The sequence below is a fragment of the Schistocerca piceifrons genome, chromosome 4, assembly GCF_021461385.2.
Source record: "Schistocerca piceifrons isolate TAMUIC-IGC-003096 chromosome 4, iqSchPice1.1, whole genome shotgun sequence".
Lineage (NCBI taxonomy): Eukaryota > Metazoa > Arthropoda > Insecta > Orthoptera > Acrididae > Schistocerca > Schistocerca piceifrons.
In genome coordinates, this window is record NC_060141.1 from 120,525,865 (window position 1) to 120,551,474 (window position 25,610).

The following is a 25,610-nucleotide window of genomic DNA, read 5'->3' on the forward strand; positions in this document are numbered from 1 at the left end:
TAGGATAGTATAAACCTGTGACAGGCTGGGTTCAAAATGGTTCAAATGGCTCTCAGCACTATGGAATGAGGTCATCAGTCCCCTAGAACTTAGGACTACTTAAACCTAACTAACCTAAGGACATCATACATATCCTTGCCCGAGGCAGGATTCGAACCTGCGACCTTAGCAGTCGTGCAGTTCCAGACTGAAGTGCCTAGAACTGCTCGGCCACAGCAGCCAGTGACAGGATGGGAATGGGAAGTGCTGTGTAGGTGGACTGGGCAGGTCTTGCAGATGGTTTTTGGACATGGATATGATATTTGTGGCAAGGGGTTGGGATTGAGGGTGGCATAGGGATGAACTAGGATGTTGTGAAGGTTTTATGGGCAAAGGAACACCACTTTAGGAGGGTAGGAGGGATCTTGGGTAGGATGTCTCTCATTACAGGGCATTATGATAGGTAATCAAAGGTCTGATGAAGAATTTGATTCAGTTGTTCCAGTCTGGGGCGGTACTGGGTGACGAAGGGATGAAGGGGGCACTCCTTTATTGCTGTTTCTTGGGGTTGGTGGGAGGATTAGGGGTGAGAGGGGAAATGGCACAAGAGAGGAGGAGGCCAACATCTAGGAAGGTGGCATACTGGGTTGAGGAGGACAAGATGAAATGGATGGGAGAGAAGGTATTGAGGTCATGAAGGAATGAAGATTGGATGTCTTGGCCCTGAGCCCAGGTCATGCAGGTATCTTCAAGGACCCTGAATCAGACTAAGGGTTTGGCATTTTGGGAGGCTAGGAAGGTCTCCTCTAAATAGTCCATAAACAAGTTACAGGTTGGCATATGAGGGCACAACGATGTTGCCCACAGCTGCACCACAGATTTTTTTGTATACTGTCCCTCTGAAGAAGAAGTAGTTGTGAATTAGGATAAAGTTAATAAGGTGTATGAGGAAGGAGGTTGTGGGTTTGGAGTCTTAAGGAAGCTGGAAAAAGTACTAGGTCTACAACATTGCTTCCACTATTTTTTCTCAAAGTTCAAGACTTTATTGTGAAAGACTTACAGAAAATTCATGATTCAAAGTATTGGCCATCGTTGGTCACTGCTTTCTTGTAGCTTTAGGGCAGCATACAAATCTTTCAGTGTATAAACTGGGCATCTTTTGAGGGGAGCGATGAATCGATCCAATTTTGCACTTGTTCATATGAGCGCAAGTGCTAGTCAGCTAGGTCGTGTGCCATTGATCGAAAAAGGTGGCAGTCAGAGGGAGGAATATCTGGAGAATACAGTGGGTGGGGTAGAACTTCCCATTTCAGCATTTCCAAGTATGGTTTGATGGGATTTTTCACATGGGGTCATGCACTGTCATGCTGCAAAATCATTTTTTCATGTCTATCATTGTAGTGTGGCCATTTGTCTTTCAGTGCTCAGCTCAAACACATCAGTTGCTATGATAATGATCTCCTGTGATTGTTCCCATCAGTTGCAGTAGCATCAAAAGCTTTCTCTCTTTCACAACCATGCCAGTGTTCAACATCAAAATCACCATTCTTGAAGCATGGAAACCATTTTCTGCAAAGTTCTGTCACTAACAGGCATCTCATCATAGGTCTTACCCAGCTTTTTATGAGCCTCAGCTGCAGATTTCTTCATACAAAGCAGAAAATTAAAACCGCCCGCAGATGATGAGAATTGGGCTCATAAGTTGACATATTCATTCGAGAATAGCTTTATGATGCAATCAATAATCAACTGATATTTTGATGGCATTATGTTCTCAAATGCCTAAGCTTACTGTATGACGCTTATGACAAATGACTGGCACCACTACTTTCCACTACTGCAGTCTATTGCAAAACAGTGGAAGCAAAGTTGTGAACCTAATAGTATTCAATAGCAGTAAGATCATGGTCATGAGGAATGCTGGTGTGAAGGGAGGTGGCATCAACAGTGATGAGTAGGGATACAGGAGGTAAAGGGATGGATATGGTGGAGAGTTGGCAAAGGAAGTGGTTGGTGCCTTTGGTGTGGCAGGCTGTATTATGGGCAATTGGTTGTTGATGTTAGTCAATGGGGACAGAAATTTTTTTGGTGGTAGCACTATAACCAGTCACAATGGGGCATCCAAGATTGTTGGGTTTGTGGATTTTGGGGAGCATTGGGAATGTGAGGGAATGGGGTGTCACAAGGGTGAGGAGGGAAATGGATTCACATTAGTGGTTCTGAGAAGGGCCTAAGGTTTTAAGCATGGATTGGAGGTTGTGCTAGATTTCTGGAATGAGATCATTTGGGCACAGTTTATAAGTGCAGGAGTCAGATAATTGGTAGAGGCCTTCTGCCAGGTGCAAAATGTGTGACTGGGCCTTAGCTAGGAAAAGGTATACTTTTCAGGAGCAGGTGTCCATTGTGGCAAGAATGGCATAAAGGGAACAGGAATGACGCTGAATGAGCAAAATAAAGTGTTGATGGTTGAAAGGGATGGTAGATAAGAGAAAATATGCATAGATACATAAAAATGTGAATAAATATGCAGAAATGCATGAAACTGCATGAAACAATGAAAAATAAGCACAAGTACATTAAAAGTGTACAAAGCTGTTAGAGAAAAGGAGTGGGTGAGGTATGGGAATATGTGTGTGTTGCAATAAGTGAAGAGAGGGGATGGGTTAGGTCAAGGATCACAAATTCTTGTTGCATGGGCAGATGTGGAAAATAAAACACTAAAGTACATCAGGGTGAGGGATGAAGTAAGATTAACAGGAAGAAATGTAATTATCAGAGGGACGAATTTAGGACATCAGATGCTGCATCAACAATCCACACAGTCACAAAGGTGTTTGCTGTGTGTGGACGATTGTTGATACAGTGTAGCTCATTAGTTGATATTGTATGGAAGGTGGTGAATAAACATAGGAAAGAAGAGAAAGAATGGACACTGACAAGAGTAATGCTATAGAGAATAGTAACAAAGGAAAATGTTACAGGGTTGAGGGATGGAAGAAAAGCTGTTTGGCAAAATCAAACAATGGAAACTCCAGTTTATAGTGTCAGCAGTGTAAGGAAAAGATAGTTTGCAACTTACTGTAAATATGACACATTAAGCTGCAGACAGACACAATTAAAAGACACATACACATTCGCTTTCAGCTACAGCCTTCATCAGAATGAAAGAGAAACACACAGCATTCATTCATGCAAGCAAGCACACCTTACACATGTATGACCTGCCAGCTCCAGCAGCTCAGACCAGAATGCTGTTGTCACATGGAATGGAAGCAGCAGTCTGGAAGGGATGGGGAAGGGGTAGGGGAAGGGGTAGCAGTATACAAGGGGGGAGGGGGGGAGGGGAGGGGGGAGATGGGAGCACTGCCTGGCAGAGTGTGCAGGAACTAGAATGGCAACAGGTGCATAATTTGGAGGCTGTGGGGCAGGGAGGTGGGGAAAATGGAGAGAAAAAGAGAGGTGTGAGGATGATAGGTGAGTGCATTGCAGAGGGTAGCACACAAAGAGTGTGGAAGATGAGAATAGGGAGAAGATGATGGGTCAGAGGGTGTGAAGGGTATGAGTAGAGTACATTGCCTTAGGTTGAGGCTGGAATAATTTCGGAAGCAGAGAATGTATTCAACATTAATTGTAAGAAACAGCTTTGCCAGCAAAGCTTTATTTCAGAAGTAATGACTTGCTAAAGCAAAAAAACTTCAAGTTATCCCACAGTTCAGAGGCCATGTTAAACAGTAGATCCCCCTGTAAGTGGTTGGGTGAGAAAATTCAAAGTTCAGAGTCAATAACATACCACCTCCAATATGATAAAACCTAGTGGAAGCATTGTGGTATTCAAACCCACCTTTGGATTAATGACAGCTGTACTGGGTTCTCAGATTCTCAGGGCTGCATTTATGCTGTGTAATAGTCACTGATCAAAACAATATTTATTTTTATATAGTTTATTTAGTTTACTTCTGGCAGCTTCATATGTAAAGTTTCTTCTATTTATTTATTCATTCACAGTGTTCTAGAAATCTTAAAGAAGTACTTTGGAGTGAGTCACCCATATATTAACAAACAGAATTCACTGTTACTATCTACAGAATTAATTTTTGGATTAAAAAACTTCCCCTACTCTGATATGTTCTATTCAAGTTGATTCTGAGCAAATGTAACATGGTAACATTGGCAGGAGAGTTGTTACTTTAAACTGATAACTGCTGCTTACTCCACATATGTATGTCTTGTAATGTTTATCTGTTTTCTGCAGGGCTTCAGTGTGTGCTACCTAGCTGTTTTTTTTTTTTATTTTTTTTTAGATTTTCCTTTTTTTTCTTTTTAATGAAAAATATAATGTATAGTGTAAAAAGCCATTTTTCTGTTTGTTTTTTCTTCCAGAGTTATTCTTGAATCAGCCTATTCACTTTATGACAGAGCATTTTTTGACAATTTTGGGACTGTAATGCTGTATGCTGTTGTGGTGAGCAAACATACTTTTCATTTCTGTACAATTTTGTCGAAGTATTATGTGGTAATGTATATTTCTTTCTGTTTCTAGGGAACTTTGTTCAACACCTTCACAATAGGTGAGACATGACCTGTAAATATTTATACTTGCATCACAGAAAAATAGAACACACTACGAAAATAGGAAAGCAGATCCTGTTGAACAAAGTATATAAATGCATAACATCTGTGAATTTGTAACACCAAAATAGCAACACTTCTAAGAAATTTATAAATCTGACTAAATTTTGATGCACCTTATGAACAAATTAAGTTTCTGGCACACAACTGCAACACACCCACCTGGTTAATCAGTAATATTGAATTAAGTCAATCTGTGTTAAGTGACATTTCTTATATAGGCACTCTCTCATTTTCCAGGCCCGATACTATTTGGCCTTTCAAAGGCTGGTGCAATGGGGGATATCTACATTCTTCAGGGAAATGCTCTGGGACTCCATGACCTAAGTTTGATTGAATGCCTGGTGTTTTCTGCTCTCATCTCAGGTGTAGATCCTGTAGCTGTTCTGGCAATATTCCAAGAAATTGGTGTTAACAAAGATCTGTATTTCCTTGTATTTGGTGAATCATTGTTTAATGGTAAGTGTTTAGTGTCTTATAAAATCTGTTACTTCTGTATTTTAATGAAGTGGTGGAAACAACATTTTTATGTTCCTTAGATACACTATAATGTTGTCAATTGTTAATTCAAATATTTTATCTTAATAAAGAGTTTAAGAAATTAGATTCTGTCCAGTGGATCTAGTATGTATTTATTGAAGATTATAAGTGAAAGGAAAGAAATATCAGAAACTTCACATTACTATTAAAACAACACTGATTACTACAGCCCAATAAAGATTTCAAGTATCTGCATATGGTCTTAATTTAAATGATAGAAAGTAATCAATGTTTAAGACACTCTTAATCATCCTTCATGTACAGCAAATCCTCTTTTTTTCCTTTTGAAGAACAAACAAATGCCTTTCATTCATATACTTCGTTTTGCACATGGTTAATACATAGGCTCGTAAACAAGTTGGATGCAGGCTGACTGAATACATGTCAGTTTGTACACCAGAGGAAGGTGGTACCAGAGCTTTTCATGATGTCTTTGCCAAGGCTACAGTGTGATACATTAATAATTGTTGTTGTTTGTGTGCATCACATTTCCAACTTATTTGATCCTCATTTTGTAATTCTGGGGCATCATCTACAAGAAAATTTTTGTATCAGTGTCAGAGCTTGTATGGGAGCTATGAGAGGTAATTTGCAACATTAACCATCTTCGCTGGCTAGGGCCTTTCCACCACGTGAATTATATGGCACCTGAGGGTAGCACAGTTCAAGCTGAAATTCATACTGTAGTGTTCATAGTAAACGTTACATGCCCAAAGATGGTGCTACCAAGTGTGAAAATTGTTTTAAGAATTGTTGGAAATGGACAGGACTTCGATCAAGAATCTCAGAATTCACAATGTAACATTGTTGTATATGACCATCGACATACTTCATAGTTGAAAAGTTTACTGAATTAACAGAAGAAACTGAAGCAGTTTTCTGCTGAAATTGAAACAGTCTTAATACATTTGCAATTTTTCTAAGATCAGTCACATGCTGAAATTGGAAAATAATAAAGTTGTAATGTGAACTAAGGACACAGAAAAAGGAGAAGTTCTGCGGTTGTTGTAATATCTCACTGTCAAATATTCTGTAATGCTTTCAAACTAACCATAAATTATAATTACATAACTTAGGCCTGTGAAGACATAAGGCAGTTAAAGCACATGTACTTGTAGTTACTAAACTAAATATCATGGACAGAGCAGACAAAAATACAGAAGAGCTACTGATGAATCATTAGCTATAGCAGCTGTGCTGCAGAAATGCATAAATGGCAGAACTACAGCTACAGCTAGCACAAAGCGAGTGTTAACCGACATCATCTGGCAGAAAGATTTACCGGTATGCCAAATCTTGGCAAGGTATGGCATGTGCACTGGAGTGAAACAAACAAAGCAGTGTGAGCTGAGGAAAGGTACCACATGGGCTCATGTTCTTGAGTCCGATTATTCTAGCCATGGATGACATGGGTTGAGCTTGACACAAGCTTGAGCTTGACACAAGCTTCCCACCTATGCATATGGAAGTTCATTTGATGCTGTTCATTAAATTTAATTTCATTTCATCTTTCTTGTGTCTGCAAAAGGCATGGCACCCTGTGGGTTGAACAGGAAGCTGTTTGTTTCAGAGATGAACCCATTGTTTCTCACGAACATATGATCGGGTGACATGCCCGTATCACTGTGGAGTGTATATACTGAAATGTTCCAGTCAAATTATTTGTGCAAAACTCATTGACTGTGATCACCAGTGCATAGAGCAGAACTTAGTGTCAGTTGTTTAAATACTGATTTTCTACAAATAAATGTATTATTTGTCAAACATACTCTTTATCATTTCCTGCCATCATAGTCTCTTCCCTGAACATAGTGCATGATTGCAGCACTAATGCCAGCTCATTGCATGACTGACTTGTAAGTGATGATCCCCACATGCTCCTGCTTCACTGGTGATCTCAACATGGTCTGAGGCTAACATGCGGTAACGAACTTTCATCGGTGACAGTGATGTGGAACCACAAGTGGACTGACACTTACATCCTCACATATAAATAGTGACTGAGTAGTGGACAATCCATTAAGTTTTTTTGTGTGAACAATTTTTTTATTTATTGTGTGTACTTCACTCATGAACTCTGCATTGTTCATGAACTTTCTAGTGTTATCTTCCATGTGTTATATTATTTTTGGTGAGAACTTTGTTCTAAAGCAAGATTCAAAAGACAGTATAAGAGCTGCTACCATGCAATCAGAGAGTGCAGAGCAAGTTGCAGGCACACCCCAAATCCACAGAGCTAGTTCAAAAAAACTTACACATGCAAAGTGCCAACACACCCACAATTCCTGCTGTTGCTAGAGCAGTGACATGTAGAGGACAGGTGTCATTTAAGTTGCTGCCCATTTGGTCCTGTGACCATTTGTGTGGTTCAACCAAGTAGTAATATCACCTGCAACCTCACCAAATTTGGACACATTGTAAGCCAGCTCAACCAAAACTATGCTGCCAGAGTTCAGGACATAATCACTGCCACGTCGATGTACCTCTCATGCAAGCAACTGAAGGAGGAGTGAATCTGGTGCATTTCATTGTCACAGGAACAAGAGGGCCATCAACTACTGCAACAAGATTAATGCAGCAACAGGAGGTCATCTCAGTTTGTGTGCCATTTTTGGAGACTCATGCAGTATGGTATGGTTCCAGACTTGCCATTGCATTTTATCTGGGTGTGCAGCATCCCAGCTCAAGTGCAAACCATCATTACTGTGTAGACAGAAATGCAGCTGGATGCCATAGTGGACTTGGCTGATATGGTGCATGATGCATTGGAAATGGTGCCCAATATTGCAACTGCAAAGGCCTATGACACCTTAGTCCCACAAGAAAGTTGTACTCTATGGTGACACATGTTGCCTGCAGCCCCACTGCAGATACTGACCAGCACTGTCTAGTTCATAACTTGGCCACCCCACTGGCAGCATTAAGTACAGTGATCAACTGCTTGATGCAACCCCTGGGTAGAGGGTAGCAGGTATCATAGCAGCAGTGGGCCTAGGTACAGCAAACTAGCTCATGCAATCAGCAGTATAGCACCAACCATTCTTATGGTACTCAGCCAATGCCAAAACAGCCACTGATCAGCTTTTGCTGGTGCTGTGCCAGTTTCTGTAATGATGCGGCTAAGTGCCTGCTGCCCAGTGCATACCAAAATACCAGCTGTGCCAGAACTAGATGCACCCAATTCCAGTGAGATGTATATGTGTCTCTTTGTAGTGCAATGACAGGCACCATAAAATACCTAGTTGACACAGGTTCTGACCTGCCTACATTCCTGTGCACTATGCTGAGGGAGTGCAGGACGGCCAAGGCACTGTTTCTTACAGGTGCATACAATTTCACCATTATTTCACCATAAAAACATGTGCCACAACATTTGCGTAGATATTTAATGCAGTTATGTAAACTAGCCAATCCTGGGTGCAGATTTCCTCAGCTGCTACAAGCAGTTTACTGATATCACCAAAACTATGCTGCCAGATTTCCTCAGCTGCTACAAGCAGTTTACTGATATCACCAAAACTATGCTGCCAGAGTTCAGGACATAATCACTGCCACGTCGATGTACCTCTCATGCAAGCAACTGAAGGAGGAGTGAATCTGGTGCATTTCATTGTCACAGGAACAAGAGGGCCATCAACTACTGCAACTCAACAATAAGTTTGAAGATAGCATGACAGCAGCAGTAAGCCACTTTCTGTAGCATAAGATGCATGATGTGCCCTGGATCATGCACAGACATTCTAGAGAAATTTCTGGAGCTCATCCACCTAGCACACTGAGGGATGTCAGAAATTCAACAGTCCACACACTGTAACTATGTCTGGTCCACCCACCTTGTGCCATCCATGTCAACTCATGCCCAATAAACTCACTGTAGCAAAGGCTGATTTGTGGCTACCCTGTAACAGAGCATCTTTGAATATCAAACAGTCCATCGTGCTCTGTCCTGAACTTAGTTCCTAAGAAAGATAATTTGTGATTCCCACATGGGGACTATTGTGCCTTAAATGCATAAAAGGTGCCAGATTGATATCCAGTACTGCACCTGCAGGATTTTAGACATGCCTTGGCAGGCTCAATTATTTTTAGCAAAATTGACTGTGAAGGCTTTCACATAGACTACTGTGGCACCAGGAGGCAGTCATAAAACAGCAGTTATACACCATTTGGACTTTTGGAGAGCATATTCATGATGTTTAGCTTCCATAATACTGCCCAGACCTGGCAGCAGTTCCTGGGTGGTGTCTTGCAGTGCTTCTCATCATGCCTCATATACTTTGATGACATCCTTGTGCTTTTGAAGTCACCAAAGTTCCAGTGTCTCCTCCTAACAACCTCATCCAGCACCTGAGTTAAGCAACAATCAACATTAACCCTTTAAATTGCTTATTTGGAGTGACTGAAATGGATTTTCTCAAGCATTTATTCTCCCCTAGTGGATTCATGCTGCTACCAGAGGAGTTGCAGGCAATAGTGAATTTGTGTCCACAGATGCACAAAAAATTATGCCACCACCTCTGCATGATAAACTTTTATTGTGCCATCTGCATGATGACACTGTTACACAAGAAGCATTGACTTCAGCGCTACATGGTCCCAGCTCCAATGGAACAACACCTGTGTCCACACTGGAGAAAAGCATTGTGGGATCCACATGGAACCTTGCAGAAACTACATGGCTTGCTCACTCAGTGCGTGGCACTGAATTAGCCATGTTTGTGAATGCCAGTCAGACTGGCATAGGCACAGTGCTTCAACAATGAGCCAGCAACAGCTGGTAGTCACTTTGGTTCTCCTCATATAAGCTAGAGTCTCAATGAACTAGGAATGTTTATGACTGTGAATTGCTTGCAGTATTTGAAGCAGTGAAATACTTCTGTTTGTCTGTGCAATCCTGTCCCTTCATCATTTTTAACAATACACTTCTTAACAACCATACCAAGAGTTTACCACACTAGTTTTGGCATTTGGAGTATGTGTCCCAGTTCTCCACAGACACGGAACATAATTCTCTAATAAACAATACTGTCACCAACTGCTTGTCCCATCCTTGAGCCATTGTCTCTCCTTCTATGAACTTTGAGATCATTGCCCAAGGACAGCAGAGCAATAAGCAACTTGTAGTCTTGACCACAACACCTTCAGTAGCCTACAACTTGAGCTAGTCCCCATTTACAGTTCTACTTACAAGATTCAGTGTGAAATTTCCACAGGTACACACCGCCCATTTCTTCTGGAGAAATTTTGGTGCAGTGCCTTTGACCCTGTCCTTGGACCAACACACTCCAGTATCAAAACCAGTTTGTTGCTCATGGCCTCCACATTTTGTCTACAGAAAGACTGCCTTCAATAGGCCCACACTTACACTGCCAGCATGCATGCAACAGTTGTGAGGCACACCCATGTGCCTGTCAGCACCTTTCCCAATGTAACACACAATTTTGAACATGTCAGTATGAGCATCCCATGGCAAGCATTACTTGCTGACAATGGTGGACTGCTTCACTCACTGGCTGGAGGTGACCCCCATAGCTGACATCACCACTGAGACCATTGACATCACCTTTGTCAACACCTCGGTGCGCACTTCAGCTGATCCAGTCGCATCTCAATAAACTGCAGCCACCGGTTTGATTATGCACTGTTCATGTATGTTGCTCCACTGTGCAGCCTGCTGTTACATAAACTACCAGCTACCACCCAGCATCTAATGGCATGGTCGAGCAGCTCCACAGGACACTGAAGGCCTCTCTAACTTGGCATGACACTGCTTGGACAGAAGCACTCCTGCTAATACTCCTCAGGCTGTGAGTAACACTGAAGAAAGAGATTGGTGCTTCATCTGCCAACCTTGTCTATAGACAACCACTTACCATTCCTGGTAATTTTGTGGAGGAAATACCACCAACTTATAATGCCTCAGCCCTAACACTGGCAGAGCATCTGTACATCCACAACACAGCCTGCCCCCAAAGGCATGCTCATACATGGCATGGCTCTGGCAAAGCACTGTACATACAAATCATGTTGTGCACTGATGCAGATGCAGCCCCATCTTCAGCCACCCTACTCTGTAGGGAAAGAACGCTCAACATCAAATGCAATAGCAAGTTGACTACAGTCTCAACTGGCTTACATCTTGACCATACCAGTCATTATTCAGTTCTTTGACCTGGAGGAAGACTACCTGTTGATGGATGACACATTTTCTACCATCAGACGGGGAAGCACTTCAGCAGAGCCTGCACCTGTAGTTACCAGTGATGCACAGATGCCGTCAACGGTCATTGTGCTGCCATGCATGCTCCAGTCTCATCCCACCTCCCTTATACAGTAGTTGCAGCTCCCAGGACTGCACCCACCACAGGCACATAGACCACCCCCACCACAGCCACCAGTGGACTGCATCATGCTCACTAGTGTGACATGCAGGGGAGCAGGGCCAAAAAAGCAGTGCAAGCTGAGAACGATACTGTGTAGACATGTGTTCTTGACTTTGATTCTTCTAGCTTTTGACCAAGTGGGTTGAGCATAACACAAGCTCACCATTAATGCATATAGATATTAATTTGGCAATATCCATTTCATTTTGTTTTGTCTTTCTCATGTCTGCAAAAGACATGGTGCTTTGTGGGTCAAGTAGGAAGCTGTTCTTTTCACACTGATTCCTATGGTCACATGAATGGGCAGTGCACTCATATCACTGTGTATGTTCTCCAGGATCAGTGACTGAGCCAAACTGTGTGTAAACACCATTTACTATGATTACCAGTGAATAGGTATGATAAGTAAAACTTATTGTCAGTTTGTCATGTACTGATATGTTACAAATAAATTTATTATTTGCCAAACATATCCTTTATCAATTCCTGTCACTATCCCATTCCTGAAGCCTTTTGTCTGACTAAAGTGCTTCAGTGTGATAGTAAAACCAACTCACCCTATAGCTGACTTGTAAGTGGCGATCCTCACACATTCCTGCTTTGGCTTCAGCCGCTACCAGCTAAAAGGATAAATTAAAATGAATGGCAACAGATGAAAATAGTGAACAAAGAAAAAGTGCTCAGAATTCAGGTTACAGAGTGATACAACAAGATGGGCAAAATGATTGAGATGTAAAATGGATCTAAGTCTGTTTTTCACTCTTCATTATGTATACTTCTTTCCTTCACCTCTTATTTATTCCTCTCATTGATATTCTTCCCGGCTGGTCCCGGTGGACGTTCGAGTCATCCCTCGGGTATGGGTATGTGTGTGTTTGTCCTTAGGATAATTTAGGTTAAGTAGTGTGTAAGCATAGGGCTGATGACCTTAGCAGTTAAGTCCCATAAGATTTCACACATGCACGATATTCTTCCAAAGAGTACAAAACATTGTTGCAAGAGGGATAGATACATTGTCTTATATTATGTTTCTTCTGCAGTCCAGTTTAAACTGTTGTTGAGAATGTGTTTTCATTCTGCCTTACCGGCAGTGGAGAGGGCTATTATTTTTGCTACAAGGATAGTACATCACATGATAGGCAATAAAGTCTCATTTTATTTATGTAATAATTTACTCAAAGGTCCTAAAATGAGATGAATATGAGTTTACTGCACATATTTTATACAGAAGTTTGGCAGTATTTTTTTAGTCTGTGTATGAGAACTATTGGGTGACTAAATATCCAGATCTACATCTGAAAGCATAGTTGAACTTCTCTTCCAAGTACACCACATTTTCTGCCATTTAATAGAGTTTTGGCCAGTTTTTAGTGTAAGACTATTAGGGATTTATCCCCAGTGTTTGGCTTTATTTTAGTAAAAAGTTTACAAACTAGAACCCCATTTTTTAGAACTCTTTCACACCAACATACAACTGTTTTTCATTAACAAAACTTAACCTATGTAACAGGCAGAGCACTTATTGAAACAAACAACTAAATGTTGAGGCAAACAGAGATACCTCAGATCCAATTCCACCTCAAACTTTATAAATTCATTTCACTTGTGATAATTTAAACAAAAAAAAAAATGGACATAGATGTGTGTAGTAATTGATGTCAACAAAAAATTTAACATATTGATTGACACAATGGTCCTTACTTCAAAGAAGCATTTACATAAAAGACAGTGAGGTTAAATTGCAGTAAGAAAAAGAGAATAGGATTACACCAGCTATAAAAACATCCTGCCAAAATAATAGAATACTGCATAAGCTGTGCAAACAATAATTACTCATTGAATGCTATATAAATTATACATGTATTCTAAGAAAGTGGTAATACAAGCTAAAAGGATGCACAGAAAGAGGACACTGACAAATTCAACAATAAGGTAACAGCAACATGGTGCAGCAAATTCAGTATTTGGATGGTAGTTATGTATAATAACAACTAACAGGTTGTACAGTACCATACAAATATATTCTATTGTCCTACAATGTGCAAGACATGTTGTCACAAATGTTGATCAGAGTGAACTAGTGAACTAACCTCACATCCAGAGAGGTTAGTTATCTACCTCAGGGCAGCAATATTATTCTGGGTGACTCCACAGAGGTATGTCCCTATAGAGACCCCCCCCCCCCCCCCCCCTGTAGTGTGAACCAGTGGGATGTTGTTGTGTATCATAATCAGTGAGGTGCATCAATAGGTGCAGTGCACAGCCAAAGTGCAAAGTGAGAGGAGCCACAGGAGGCTGAGGAGAGGGAAATGGCAGTTCGGTGTAGGCAGTTTGATGGTCCATGACTGGCAAGACAGCAGGAGGTGTGATGTCATCACTGGCAATGGAGGAGGGTGCAGCAAACCTGGTGTGATGATTAGAGGCTGAAGAGGTGGTGGTAGAGGTGGTGTCATCCTCAGCATTGGCAGTGGGAGTGGCGTATACAGGGGCGGTGATCAGGATGACTCTGTTGGTCCTGAAGCAAGATGTTAAACCCTCTGTATTGACAAAGAAGGGCAAGGGCATAGCATGTTCAATTGACCTGGAGATACACTGGGGTCTGCCTACCTATTTGTGAAACTGGTGGGGATGCCTAACAGTGAGTCTCATAGAGTGACATTGATATCTTCCAGCAGGAAGTCACTCATATTTAGTTGTACTTTAAAGTGAGTGTCCATTGGCTGCAGAGGCACCAATGCAGGGCATGCCACTGGAGAGTTGACTAAAGTCCATTTATGTTTTAGTCTGCTTAAGGACAATGAACTTGTCTTTCCCAAGATGATCTGTGTGCAGCATACCATGGAAACAGATGTTGTAAGTCCTTGTGAAAAAATATCATAGGCTTTATGTGATGGGTAGTTGGTGCCACGCAGATGTTGCATATATGCTCATGCACTCCCTACACTAGTTCCAGCAGGTCATGGTCCAGTGTAGCTACACCTCGAGTGACAAATTCCGCAAGGAGGCAGAGCGGTTCACCATATACACCTGTAAAAATTGATGACTCTGAGTAAACATCATGGTTCTTGATAGTTTTGAAAAAAAAAGCTGGGAATGTTAATGCACATAGATTCACTGGCACTAGAGGTGTCAATGGGAATAAGTGTAATTATCTCCTGCGTGGAAGATCAGAGCACTATGTGTGCTGATGAATGGGGTGGCAGCAAGGTGCGTTTGCCTGGAATCACATTTGTTGTAATAGCTGAATTGCTAGGCTAATAGTCACCTGGCATCATTACAGTGCTGTCACTCATATGGTCAATCTGAGAATCTGACACACATCATTGGCCAGTTTGGCCTGAAGTGGTGTGAGTCTGGAATGGTAGATGTGAAGCAATGGAAGCGTTGTTGTTGGTTTACTAAACACATCAAACTGGACACTTTGCCCAAGTTTTGACAAAATTGTATCAAACTCAGGCACAGAAAGTGGAATTCACAGGCACTGACAAAGACAAGAGATTAACACCCCACACAGCAGGAAATGGCTGAGCTGGAGGTAGCTGCAGCATTATAGGTCAGTGGACCAACATGGGAGATTTTACATTTTCGACACGATGTGGTTGAAATTTCAGTGTCGCCACTGTAGGAAGTTTGGTCCTCAGCATAGTGCTTATGTACAATAACAACTAACAAGTCATATGATTCCATAGAAATATATTTTATTGTTCTACAAGGTACAAAGCATATTGTCACAGACATCGATCAGAGTGAACTAACTGTAGGTCCAAAGTGGTTAGTTCAGCTGCCTCAGGACAGCAATATTGTTCCGCATGACTCCAATGAGTTATGTCCGCACAATGGAATATTATAAAAGGAAAAGAGGGAAGACAAAACAATGCACACAAGCATATAAACTAAATACAACAATTAAATGATAAGTAAGCCTTAAGCTGTAGAGACCATTTTCAACAAATACTTTACAAGCATTGCTGAAGATTTGGATATAAATGACACAAACACAAAACATCAACCAGTAAATTGGAAAATTCACATGTTCACAGGGTTAATATTAATGGTACGGCCATTGAAGATGATGATGTAAATCCCCCTTGAGGATTAAAAAATTCTGACACAGTTTGCATTTATGGTATTCCAGCAACTGTCATCAAGAAATGTGCACATACTATTACTGAAACACTAACTCACCTCTGTGACTGTTTTTTTTTTTTCAGACACATGCTTTCCCAGAGTCACTGAAAATCAAAAAAAGTAATTCCCATTTTTAAAAAATGTGGAAAAAGGCATGAACACTTATTGGCCTATCACAATTTCATACTGCTTCTCTAAAGTTTCTGCAAAAATTAGGCACAAAAATCTTTTGGGTTCCATTGACAAAAGGTGTACTGCATGTATCTCAACAGGGGTTTAGGCAGAACAAATCTGTGCAAATGGCTGTATAAGACTGCATAATTATGGTAATAGATTTCCTGGACAAAAAAATAATAATAATAATAATAATAATAATACTGGCAAAAAAAAAATGGATAGCATAATACCTAAGCAATCATTTGCATAGGTCATTTTGATATTCAGAGACAGGTAACACAATTCAGTAACTGAAATTATATATGGAAGTAAAGCAGTAAAGCAAGGTGTGGTTCAGGGCTCAGTAATGGGACCTCTACTATTCCTTCTGTCTGTCAGGATTTAAGCCTGAGTCTAGATGCTCACAGAACCATTATATTTACAGATGATACACATCTACTCCTCAAAGGGGACAACAATGTATGGAATATGCCATACCTTTAATTTCTTGATTACCCTGTACTGAGTCCTCATATGTGCATTGTCTTGCAGCAATCTGGAATTATGATGAGTTCTAAAATAGTGCACACAGTCAGAATTTAGTTAATTTGACTGGTTTTCACATTAATTTCTCTCATAGCAACATGGTGATCAGCTAATGATAAGATTTCACAAAGAACATTATTCACAGGTAGACGCTTCGAATCAAGAACGTCCATATGATAGTTTGTGGGGTGGGGCCCAGACCTGGGGTTATGAAGTATTTTTAATATATTGGAAGATAAATGCCAGTTTGTAAGCAGCTAATATCGAAGCAAAGTCTTTATATGTTAATATAGAAAACAAACTACAAGCACACACCTCATTAGATTGGTTGGTTGGTTGATTTGGGGGAGGGGACCAAACAGTGAGGTCATCAGGCCCATCAGATTAGGGAAGGATGGGGAAGGAAGCCAACCATGCCCTTTCAAAGGAATCATTCTATCATTTGCTCTAAATAATTTAGGAAAATCCTGGAAAATCTATATCAGAATGGGCGGACACGGGTTTGGACTGTCATCCTTCTGAATGTGAGTCCAGTGTGCTAACCACAGTGCCACCTCATTCAGTACCCCATAAGATTTTACAGTGGTACTGATATAAAAAACAAACTGTAAGGTAAAAACAAAGATGAGGTGACTTACCGAACAAAAGCGCTGGCAGGTCGATAGACCTGCCAGCGCTTTTGTTCGGTAAGTCACCTCATCTTTGTTTTTATATATAATTTTTCCCACGTGGAATGTTTCCTTCCATTAAACTGTAAGGTAAATTATTCTGCATAGGTTAGTTTATGGATTTGAAACTAATATTTATCTGAAAAAGCAAACTTTAAATTTCTTTTCTTCTTACTGTAAAGTCAATCACTTTGTCCTCAAAATCAGGGTTTTTCACTCTTTTCCTGTGGACACTAAGAAAGGGCACAAGCTTGAAAGACAGTCCACTTCTCAGCCACATCTTCACTCTACACAATGTGCTCGATGAATGATGAATACTGTATGGTGCAAGTTGTGAAGTCATGAGTGTGTGTGTGTGTGTGTGGGGGGGGGATTGGCAGAATATAAACAATACCTTACTGTTGAGTAAACTATAGCTTCTGCTAGTACATCATGGAGCTTTGTTTTTTTTTTCCAAACACCCCTTATTTGTCCACCCTATATACTGTAATCTGGCTTCTGCTTCTAAGCTGCAAATTTGATAAAAATATTGCTGTTTTTTATGTCTCTCATGAGTTCTTCTTTCCTCTTCTTTTTAATTAAATTATGGTGAAGAATTCCACCTTTGAAAGGAACTTCTTTATTTTTTCAACTCTTGTGATAAGTGTGTGATTATGGAATCCATGTACGGATTATAAACTGCCACTTTGAAATAGTCTTCTGGTAATGAGCATTGGACATACACATTGGATCTGTGAGTCTGCCTTCCAGCCACTATTGGATTGTCAAGTTCCTTGCAGTCTTCTTTTACTGCCTCAAGAGTATGTACTTGTCATTACTTTATCTCTGCTTTTGATAATTGGCTACCAGGTCAGTGTTCATGTAGCTGTAGACTAAGTGGAGATCCATATCAGTATACCAGATTTTGTTTACCATTGGTTCTAGATTTGAAGACCATTTGGTATAATGTATAGACAAATAATAAATGTAGCTGATGATATGCTGTCTACTAGGCTAGCATGTTATCTAGTGTCTTGATTGTTTCCACTGTAATTTTGCAAGGTGTTTGGAGGTGTATATTTATGTGACCACTTAGTTTCACTGAACACAGGAATGCTTGGTATTACTTTCCTATTCATTAGACTTTCTCTGAAGAACCTAATAACTTCGTATATGGTTCTGACAGTGTTACAAATTTCCTGGGCACTGTTGCTGTCAATGACAATTACTTTTCTCTAACCCTAGCTTGCACTGCATTGTAATGGCCTGCCAATGTTGAACAGCCACTAAAGCTCAAAACAACCGACTTTTTCATATGATCCAAATTTTCAATAAATTTTAAAACAGATGGAGAAATTCCCTCAGTATCCAATTTAGTTAGCTCTGAAAACCCTAAAAATTTGTCTTTTACATCAAAAAATTGTATTCCCACTGACAATTGTTCTTTCCTACTAATGTCAGCTGTTCTAGCAGCCAATAATGAAAATGTTGGTGATCTGTGTATCTTATCAACAATCTTGTATTGTAACACAGAACTACATGTACTTATTAAATTGTTATGAACTCTGTATGATGTATATTTTGCTTTTACACAGTGGTTTTGTAAATGAGCCTCCAACACTATGTCACCTGCACTTACTCTAAACAATAGCAAATCTTGAGAAAATTTCCTTTAGTTGAATTCTTTCTCTAATGGATGTATAATGAGTGCTACAAAATATTGAACTAACACAAATTGATTTCACTGTTTTTCTGTTGCTATTTACAAGCTTTTATTGTAAATAAACTCAGTTTTTGAGTTTGATAACAACTATAACTAATTTCAAAACATTTTAGGAAACTAGTAATTTCTACCACAGGTTTTTGTGTTGCCTTAATACAAATCTTATTTTATGTATCTGCTTCAGTTCTTATAGGGAATTAGAAATTTTTGGCTCAACAGATTAAATGACAATCAGCAGGTTTAATTTAAAGTCCTTCATTCACTGCCCTGTAATACATTGCACCAGCCAAAATGCAGCCCCACTGAGGAAGCTTTTCTCAAACACAGGATGAGTTGATTGACATTCGTAAGCAGCTGGAAATCATCCTGACTATTGTCAAATGATTGACAGTAGCTGTGAATTGGTGTGTTGAAGGAGCTCCTGAGAGTCATGTACCTTTGATACCTGTACAAGAGGTACCTCGAGTACTAACTAACCTCTCCTGTGGATCCTGTCTCCTGTGCAGAAAGTACAGGATCTGTCATTACTTGTCCACCTGATGATAAGTGGCATGTCAATGGTAGATCTAGGCATCCTGTACAGCATGGACACGTACCAAGGAGAACTCAGGGTTTGTACCAAACCCCCTAAACAACAAGTTTGAGGTGCTGTCTTTCAATGAAACTAAAACTGAGCCAATGTGACTCACATCACCTGATTTTGGAAAACTTGTTTTGTCCAGTGTCAGGAGGAGGCAAACACAAAAGAGTAATGGTCTATCAGTTGTTGGAAGTTCAGATGTATGGAGAATGATGGTACCTCTAAGGGAAATGGCAGCAAGGCACAGGAAAGGGCACCAGGTGCAATTAGTGTGTATGCCTGGGGGCCTCATTCAACAAGTTGAAGAGGCTATTCCAGCAGCCATTTAGGGAACAGGATGCAACCAATTGCAGGTTGTGGTGCACATTGGAACCAATGACGCCTGTTGTTTGGGTTCTGACATCATTCTTGGATCATTTCAGTGACCAGCAGAGAAGAACAGCTATGCACATTGAGTTTCAATGAAGCTCACAATTTGCAGCATTGTCAGAGAACTGATAGTGCCCCTTTGGTTCTGAGTCAAGTGGAAGGTGAATAGTGAATAGTGTTTTATTCATCTCATAACATACAATTTCTAATCATATGATTAGTGTACAGGAAACACGTCAAAGGAATGGATAACACTACTTAGGCCTAATTGGTACAAAGAATTTTAACATTAATATAAACTTTTATTTTTCTTTCCTCCCTTTTCTGAAGGACAGCTACTATATGTAAATTTATCCTGCTCAAATGTTCAGTTCATCCTTCATGAACTCCTCAACAGTGTAGTAGCAGCATTTGACAAGTATATCATATAGCTTTGTTTTCAGTGTCTCTAGGTTCATACTCAGAACATTCTTTCCTTTTAGCTTGTTATGAATTTTCATTGCCATATACTGAGGAGACTGCGCATATAGGTTTAAGCGATGAGTGGAAAGCATAAAATTGTCTTTGTTTCTCGTGTTATACGCGTGATTGAAACAGTTTTTCTCGAATAACTCTAAATTGCTATGTACAAAGATGATAATATCATAGATGTATAAGGAGGGAACTGTTAATAACTGTTGTTTTTCAAATAGTGGGCGACATGATGTCCTTGGATGGGCAGTACACATGTTCCTTATTATTCTTTTCTGTAACTTTAGTATGCACAATATACTGCTAGAATTTCCCCAAAAAAATAATACCATACCTTACAACTGATTGAGAGTAGCTGTGGTATGCAATTTTCCTTGTATTCATGTCTGTTGCACCAGCTAATATTTGCATAGCAAATGCAAAGCTACATAATTTGTTTAACAGGTAGTCAACATGTTTATTCCAATTTAAATGTTTTGCTAGGTTTAACCCTAAAAACTTCACAGAATCTACTTCTTCTATATCCTGATTTTTATGAGTTATTTTAATTTCTTGGGGGTTTGACTGTTTTGTTCTGAACTGGACCATTTGGGTTTTGGGGATGTTCAATCTTAATCCATTCAGTTGGAACCATGTTTCTAGTTTGCTGATTGTGTTTATTATGTAGATAGGGATGTTTTCTGGCTCCTGGTTTTCAATTAATACAGATGTGGCATCTGCAAATAAAATCAATGGAGCATTTATATTGTTCGGTAAATCATTAACATAGAACAAGAACAAAATAGGTCCTAGAATCGAGCCTTGAGGGACACCTTGTGCTACTGTTTCCCATTTTGAATAGTAATTTGCTGCATTTGATGTGACAATCACTCTTTGTTTCCTATTTGATAAGTATGAAGTAAGCCAATTTAGAACATTACCCATGATACCATACTTGTCAAGCTTATAGATGAGCAGTGCATGATTTACAGAGTCAAAGGCTTTTATGAGATCACAAAAGATTCCTGCAACTTTATTATGGTTATCTAATGATTTGCTGATCTTGTCGATAAACTTGTTAATTGCATCAGTAGTACTTTTGCCACGCTGGAAACCAAATTGGTTTTCCGTAATAATATCATATTTCTCCATAAAATTTCGAATTTGATTAACAGCAGCATTTTCAATGATTTTTGATAGGACTGGAAGGAGGGAGATGGGACGATAATCCCCCATATCCTCTCTTGACCCTTTTTTGAGCAACGGTTTTACTTCTGCATACTTCAGCACCTCTGGGAAGCTTCCTTGTTCAAAGGATTGGTTTATTATTTTAGATAGTGGGTATCCTATTATTTTACACACAAATTTAAGGACTTTTGCTGGTATTCCATCCCAACCTGCAGAATTTTTGTTTTTTAGTTTTAATATAATTTTTTCTACATCTATTGTTGAAACTGTTTTGAATTTTGTGAGGCATTCAGAATTATGATTTAGTCCAAAGGGGCATACATTGTTCTCATAATCTGCAACATTAACCTCTGGTTTCACTACATTAATGAAGAACTTATTGAAGCATTCTGAAATTTGAGCCGGATTTACAATGATCTCATCTTCAAGCTTAATTGTACTAATTCCATGTCTAGAGGCTTTGATACCTAATTCGTGTTTTACAACTGACCACACTGCCTTTGATTTATTCTCATGTTTTAAGATTAATTTATTATTTGTCATTTGCTTTGCTGCTTTAACAACTTTCTTAAATGTACTTTTCAGGGTGTATAGGTGGACAAGGAAAAAAATTCCCGGATTTTTCCCAGATTTCCCGGTTGAAAATACACTTTTTCAGTGTTAAATGACAGTATACTTTTCCTCAGCACTGTGAAACTTATCAATTCTTTGAATGTTCATGATTTTATACACCAACGTAGAATTTCCCGGCACTTTAGAAAACGAAACTCTGGGCGGAAAAAACACGTTTTGGAAGATCTTTGATGTGCAGCAACATGTACGCTGCATATTTTCATGTTACAAAGGTATAAATTCGAATTCCACCAGAGACCGCATGTCACTTTCCGAAGCATAGAAATCGAGATTGCGATGCGGCCAGTGATCTCGCCAGCTGATGACAGCATAGGACATGTGATGTAGTCAGCCAATAGCAATATCACCCTTAAGTAGCGTGAACACACAAAAAGAAAAGTTAATGGTTTAAATTAATATACATAGTTTTGCTAGAAGAAAAACAAAGCTTTCACAAATAATATTGGTCTCGAAGATTAATAAGCTGCAAGAGAAGCTACGCTTCCACATATAATGCTGATCATTTTGCGCGTGTTACACTTTAAGATAAACATCACACAACTGTGCCAGTAAAATTTTTAATAACGATGTAAATGTCTGATCTTCTGGGCTCGAATTTCTTCTAGACGGTCATCCTCAAAGAGTTGATTTTTAAATGAGAGTTAAACACTCTGTGATTTAAGAAATTCGTCGTACATTCTCGCACATAGTTCATCTTGCGTAAAAGGAAATATACTTTGAAAACACTTTTCAAACCACCATTCACAATATTTTCCCATGACCTGTTAGAAATTGGTTCGTTTCAGCAGTTGCCAGAGAGCGCCAGATAACAGGCATCACTGCACCTGGGCAGCTACGATGGCGCAGGAAGCCCGCATGTTTGTACGTGTAAAATATTAAAAGATCTTGCATTATGTCATAAAAGAAACAAGACATCAAAGGATACTTAAGGAGCATCGGAATTTCGTGAACCATACTAAAATGCATAATTCGGCTTAAAGTGCACAATCGTATGTCCGGATTCGGATGTAAATTTTCTTGAGTACCGGTACTGTATTATCTCATGTTTGGTTATTTATTATGGCATAGTGCCATATGAGCTAGAAGAGGGAAAACGTGCACTTGAAATGCAGCGAACAGTTGAAACTAGCCAACAGTGTGAAATTAAACACTTCGTTTCAAATAAATTGACTGCCTCAGGGCAAAATATTAATAAAAGCCAAATCTCTTTAGCAAACCGACAAAAATAACTTCCTTGTTCTGCAAGGTGATTAATGCTTGACTGTCAGATAGGTGGAAATAAAACCTGAAACTAACAATATATTTTATCCTCCCGTAATTATGCGAATGTATTTTAAATCTGTTTTGTTTACATTTAATGTGGGAGCAATAAACGAAGAGGAAACAGCAAAATCACTAAACGTAAACACAGGTCACATGGAGACTACCCTCCTCGCCACTACAGCTCAGATTGCTCTGTGCATCAGCCCTGGATCTACGATATTTCTGAACCGGAGCAATTTAGATAGTGGCGCCCAGCCGCACATCTGTAGCCAGAAGCGGGAGAAGGTACTACTCATAGGCAACTCACAGAGCATGTGCAAGAGCCCGCCCGCAACTGCTCAAATGAATCAAATGTAAACAGCTGTCATGTCACGCTCATCGGAGGCAATTTGTTGTTAGAAAGCACTGCATATTCTTCCTAAAGCCTTTGACACACTGTGGTTGGCAGACGCTTGTATGAACACTATGTTGTGTTGTTGTATACGGCGCATTTCCTTTGTGACATAAGTTTTATTTTATTTTATTTTATTTTTTCTCTTGTTCATGTTTTTTTGCTGCAGCATTATTCTGCAGAAGCAGGATACAGTAATATCCTTCGTTAGAGTATTGGTTCTTACCAGTCAAAATCACAAAAATTTAACTGGTAACTAAAACAAGGAAAAGTTCCCAGAATTCTAAAAAATTCTCGGGTTTTTCCCGGTTTTCTCCAGGACGAAAAAATTCCTGGGTTTTTCCCGGATCTCCCAGATGGCCCAGGTCGTATGCATTCTGACTTTTGTATCGTTTAACATATTCAATAAATTCAATTTTTTTATTATGTCTTAGTTCCTTATGTAGCTGCCTTTTCTTAGCACTGGAGATTTTTATACATTTAGTGATCCATTTTAGTTTTGTAATTTTATTAAAATAAGTTTTTTGTGGAAACATTTCATTGAAAATACTTAGAAAATCCCTTAGAAATGCTTCAAAATTTGTCATACATGAAATATTTTTATCAAAGTGCCTTTAGCTTATCATGGAATAGAGTCAAAGTTTCTTGGTTGAAGATCCTTTTTACATAAGCTTTTTTACATGGGACATCTCTACCTGCTCTGGGTAGCTCAATGAATAATGCTGAATGATCAGAAATTCCTAGATCTAGACAAAATTTATATCCATCTTCAAATATGTAATTCGTTAAAATATTGTCAATGCATGTAGCTGACTGAGCATTTTCTCTTGTAGACTCAGAAAAATTTAATTTGAAGCCACATTTTTTTATTAAGTCTGTAAATTTTGATACCTCAGATGTTTCATTCAACACATTGATGTTAAAATCAGCAGCAACCACAATTTTTTTCCTCTTTTCTTTACTGAGGTATTCTAACAAACTCTGAAATTTACGCAGGAAATGCTCAGTTGTCACCTTCCCTGGGATTCTATAAATTGATATTATAACATTTAAGTCCTTTAACTCAATAAGGCAACTTTCAAAAATACACTCTTCATTAAAACAATTGAAGTCACATCTTACATGGTAATCTAAATCAGAATGAATGGGTATGCATGAACCTCCTCGTGACTTATTTATCTTACAAAAGCTGGTAGCTACCTTGAAGTTTTCAATTTAATTTAAGATTTTTATGGTATCACTACTAAGCCAGTGTCCATTTAAACAAATTACTTTAACATTTAGAAATTCAGATAAAAAAATTTGTAGCTCATCTAACTTAGAGCTTCTGTCACATGAGTATTCAGCACTTAAACAATTTATATTACAATGCATTGTATAGTTACTACTAAGATCATCAATTTTATTTTTTAAAGACCTAATATTTAATAATGAGCCATCTTCACAAAAGGGTAGGTCTGGATTCCTCTGTAGCAGCCCATCAGCTTGCTCTCTTGGCTTGTACATTTCTTTGTCTCTTTGATATTGTGTACTTACATTCTTGATGGCACTGGATCTGGATGGTGCTGAAGTGACTTCCCTGGTGCCAGCCATAAAAAATCACTGTTCCTCTCTGGAGCTTTCCTTGTTCTGGAAGACACACGTTCAGTAGCTTGTTTGCCTTTAAGTATTTTTGGGGCTTGCAAAATTTGTGCTTCTTTTCTTTTTGGCTTGAACCATTTCGTAATTTGTGTTTGTTTCCCAGCTTGAATGTTACTTTCTGGCCTATTGGTTTTAAACTATTTTGTGGTTTGACACTGATTGATGGCTATATTGTTTGCTGCATGAAAAGAACGCTTTGTTACTTGCGATCGATTTCCACTTGTCCTGGGTACTTCATTGCTCCGCGAAATACGAGTAAAAATTTTTTCCGTAAGTTCCTCCTTTCCTAATGCATTCAAATGAAGACCGTGAACTGTATGGAGCCTTCGCTCCAAACTGTTTATGTCAATAATGTCTGTATTTA

At 39.3% G+C, this 25,610-nt stretch overlaps 1 protein-coding gene across 2 annotated transcripts in view; it reads left to right on the forward strand.

The window, feature by feature from the left end:
• The window catches only part of LOC124794862 (Na(+)/H(+) exchanger beta-like), a 677,818-nt gene that overhangs the window by 551,871 nt on the left and 100,337 nt on the right, over positions 1 to 25,610 (forward strand). For both annotated transcript variants that reach the window (XM_047258533.1, XM_047258534.1), the window contains 3 exons: positions 4,360 to 4,441; positions 4,520 to 4,547; positions 4,849 to 5,067. In XM_047258533.1, the coding sequence (XP_047114489.1) occupies positions 4,360 to 4,441; positions 4,520 to 4,547; positions 4,849 to 5,067 (329 nt within the window). The remainder of the gene's footprint in view (positions 1 to 4,359; positions 4,442 to 4,519; positions 4,548 to 4,848; positions 5,068 to 25,610) is intronic.